The sequence below is a fragment of the Austrofundulus limnaeus genome, unplaced genomic scaffold (genome assembly GCF_001266775.1).
Source record: "Austrofundulus limnaeus strain Quisiro unplaced genomic scaffold, Austrofundulus_limnaeus-1.0 Scaffold1723, whole genome shotgun sequence".
Classification (NCBI taxonomy): Eukaryota; Metazoa; Chordata; class Actinopteri; order Cyprinodontiformes; family Rivulidae; genus Austrofundulus; species Austrofundulus limnaeus.
Window position 1 is genome coordinate 9,604 of NW_013954125.1, and position 4,119 is coordinate 13,722.

Below are 4,119 nucleotides of genomic sequence, written 5' to 3' on the forward strand. Positions count from 1 at the left end.
CACTGTCGGTTGATGTTTGGACACTGTCACTGATGGTTGATGTTTGGACACTCACTGACGGTTGATGTTTGGACACTGACGGTTGATGTTTGGACACTGACGGTTGATGTTTGGACACTGTCACTGACGGTTGATGTTTGGACACTGACGGTTGATGTTTGGACACTGTCACTGACGGTTGATGTTTGGACACTGTCACTGACGGTTGATGTTTGGACACTGTCACTGACGGTTGATGTTTGGACACTGTCACTGATGGTTGATGTTTGGACACTGTCACTGATGGTTGATGTTTGGACACTGTCACTGACGGTTGATGTTTGGACACTGACGGTTGATGTTTGGACACTGTCACTGACGGTTGATGTTTGGACACTGTCACTGACGGTTGATGTTAGGACACTGTCACTGACGGTTGATGTTTGGACACTGTCACTGATGGTTGATGTTTGGACACTGTCACTTATGGTTGATGTTTGGACACTGTCACTGACGAGTGATGTGGTTTTGTTTCAGGAGAGTGTAAAAGCTTCAAAGAGACGTTCATGAAGTGTCTGAAAGAAAACAACTTTGACAACTCCAGGTGTCGACTCCAGTCCAAGGACTATCTGGAGTGCAGAATGGAGAAGTAAGAAAACTCAAACATTTAAAAGGATTCTTTGAGTGGATGTATTTTACCAACTGTTTCACTGTAAAGTCAGCTGATGTGGAGAAATAATGGATATCTAGCTGTTTCTGTCCAACACTAACACTCCATGTTGTGATGTTGAAACTGCTGTGGTAGTGCTCAGACTGTGAGCTGTGGAGGATTCTCAGCTACTACCAGCACTCTGAATGTCAGCCTGTTAACTTGGTTTGACCATGTGCTGTGATGGTAGGCATGTCACCATGAACAATAAATCAATTAACCCTATGATAAATTAGAATGAGAACCATCGTTTTCAATTGCTCCTTTGTTCTCTTTGTGTCTGCCACGTTTCTACTCTTTAGTTCAGTGTTTTTCAGCCCGGGTCCTCAGGAACACTGCCCTCATGTTTTAGATGTTCCTCTGCTTCAACTCAGATGATTCACCTGACTGCAGTTCAACACAGCCTGTTCATGATTTATCAACTGAAATCAGCTGTGTTGAATCAGGGACATATCTAAAACATGGAGGACGGTGTGACATGAGGACCAGGGTTGAAAAACACTGAACTATGGTGCGTCCACACCAAACGCCTTCTGAGAATCAGGTTTAAATGCACAGTCTACGGTGGACGCTGCGGTGCATCTATAGCTCCATCTGAGCAACGCTGGATTTGAACATCTGAAGTGTTGCAGCTCAAAGCAGCGCGTCGACCAATCAGAGACTGCACTGTGTGACGTAGTGACACGTTTCTGACAGGACAGTTTCCTGAGACATGTCCACTAACCTGAGACACATGATGTCCACTAGTGATGGTTTGATGAGGCATCGTGTCGTTTCGACACATTACTAGGGCTGCAACTAACGATTATTTTAATAATCGATTAATCTGTCGATTATTTTTTCGATTAATTGGCCAAATCATTAAAACGCTTAATTACATGAATATAAGTAGATATAAATTAACTCCTTAAGGATGCAAGTTATTGATCAATGAATTAATCTGAAGTTGATTTATCTTATAGATTGATTAACAATTAATTAAAAAGCAGCCATTTTTTAAAAAATAACGGAGTTTTCTCTTGAATCAAGAGGGTCTTCCCATAAAATGAAGGATTTTTTAATAATCTCCTGAATTAAAAAACAGAAGCACATAATACATATTTTAACAATTTATTTTGCCAGCTGTATTAAATACTGACTGAAAAAAATGTGTATTTCTCCTACATGAAACATAACAGAAATTTAATAGGTTGCTGAATGAGGAAAATAGATTAAAATAATAAAATAAGATTTTTAGATGTAAAACTATTATTAATTTATTATAATTAGAATTTATTTACATTTAACATTTATTTTTTCTCTAATTCTTTATGTTTTGTTTCATTCTTGTTGGTTCTGTTTGACTAAAACATTGTTTGACACTAGAGCTGCCACAAACCATTATTTTTATAATCGATTAATCACAGATTATTTATTCGATTAGTCGACTAATCAGATCATACGTTAATTGAATATAAAACATAGAGTTTATCACACCAGAATGCAGCTGCTAATATATAACCATGGTTAGATTTTAGCTATATGCTAACTAAAAATAATAGCTGTGGAAGGTAAGTTCTGCTCTGCAGATATTACACAGGTTTCTCTTTCATTTTCTTAAAATGATCCCACACTTTGAGCTCTGTTGTCAGGTAGCCATGATACCAGAGCCTGTCTGTATAAGAGGAGTGTCTGCAGTTTTCTGAGGCCTTCATACAGCTGCTCACACCTCGGGGGTCCAGGTTCTGGTCCAGGTGGTGACAGGTGTGTGTGTGGGCTGCTCTGATTCATGGCTGTAGGTCCACACACTTATTAAAGACGTCAGCTGTGTGCTTTGTGTGGCAGCTGATACACATGTTGAACACACTGATGTGTGTGTCTCTCATACCTGATGTGTTGTGTGTTTCAGACAGCTCATGGCCAAAGAGCCTCTGGAGAAACTGGGATTTAAAGACTTGATGGATCCTCCTGCAGGCCCAGAGACAGGGTCTAAAGCCTGATGTGATGTTGTTGGACTGTGAACTGGTGATCATCTGTCCTCCTGAAGCCCAGGAGCTGCAGGACCTCACACACTGGAGACTCATTATGTGCTGTGTACATACCTAATATTTATATATATAAATACTGTTTAGTACAAAAATAAAACTTGACATTGTCAACAGTTGTGTCAAAGTGTTTAATAGTCACTACAATGAGCACATGAAGTTTAATCTTTACATCTGTAAAAATGACAAAATGTTATTTGTTTTTGTGTTGCAGCCAGCTGACATTTAATTAGCTGCAAAGGACGAGTCACAGAGGTACAACAGCAACGATTTCAGTTTGACTGAAACAGACTTAACTACAAACAGTTCATGATCGTACCTGACAGCGAGAAGGGGTTATCTGCAGAATCAAAGTGGGCGTGTCACAAGAGTGGGCGTGTCTAAACCATAAACACTGTGGGCTACGAGGCCTACATGATGGTATCCTTAGATCCTGTTTGACCTCTTTACAGCCTGACCCTGACCCCAACACTAAGGTYAACCAGGAGAAATGTGACCCAAGTAGGGTTCTCCAGAAAAAGTGGTGCCGTACAGTAACGCCCCTTTTGTTTTTGTCCAATCAGGTGGTGCCGTACAGTAACGCCCTTTTNGTGGTGCCGTACAGTAACGCCCCTTTTGTTTTTGTCCAATCAGGTGGTGCCGTACAGTAACGCCCTTTTGTTTTTGTCCTATCAGGTGGTGCCGTACAGTAACGCCCCTTTTGTTTTTGTCCAATCAGGTGGTGCCGTACAGTAACGCCCTTTTGTTTTTGTCCAATCAGGTAGTGCCGTACAGTAACGCCCCTTTTGTTTTTGTCCAATCAGGTGGCGCCGTACAGTAACGCCCCTTTTGTTTTTGTCCAATCAGGTGGCGCCGTACAGTAATGCCCCTTTTGTTCTTGTCCAATCAGATATGTCCCTTTAACAAAGTCCGTCAAATCAGGTGTGTCGCTTTAGAATCACCTTTCCTTGTGACACGCCCACTCGTCTGCAGAGACCCCTACTTGCCTGACTTGGTATTTGAGGCTTTGAAAATGTGAAACAGTAAGTTACACTGAAGAGTTAGTAAATAAATATGTAGTAGAGTACCTGTAGAAAGAGTAATTCTAATAAAGCCTTCAGATGTCAGAGAAGCCCTCAGTGCAGGTAGACTTTTATAAAACAGGAGCTGTAATCAGTCCAGGGCTCCTCAGCAGTGAACAGCAGCACCTGCAGAAACCAGGTGATGTTGTGTTAGTGAGCAGCAGAAATCAGGCAGGTACAGAGAACCCTGCAGGAACCAGGCTGCTCATCATCACTGTCACAGTTCAGCCATGAATGACAGCACACGTAGATTGTCTGTGTGTGTGTGTGTGTGTGTGTGTGTGTGTGTGTGTGTGTGTGTGTGTGTGTGTGTGTGTGTGTGTGTGTGTGTGTGTGTGTGTGTGTG

At 41.6% G+C, this 4,119-nt stretch overlaps 1 protein-coding gene across 1 annotated transcript; it reads left to right on the top strand.

Annotated features, from left to right (window-relative positions):
* Positions 1–516: 516 nt before the first annotated feature.
* On the top strand, positions 517–2,828 carry cox19 (cytochrome c oxidase assembly factor COX19; the record flags this gene model as incomplete). Its single annotated transcript, XM_014033397.1, is given in 2 exon segments — positions 517–628; positions 2,577–2,828. Coding segments are annotated over 2 exon segments (203 nt in total), but the record flags the coding sequence as incomplete, so codon positions are not given.
* Positions 2,829–4,119: the final 1,291 nt, after the last annotated feature.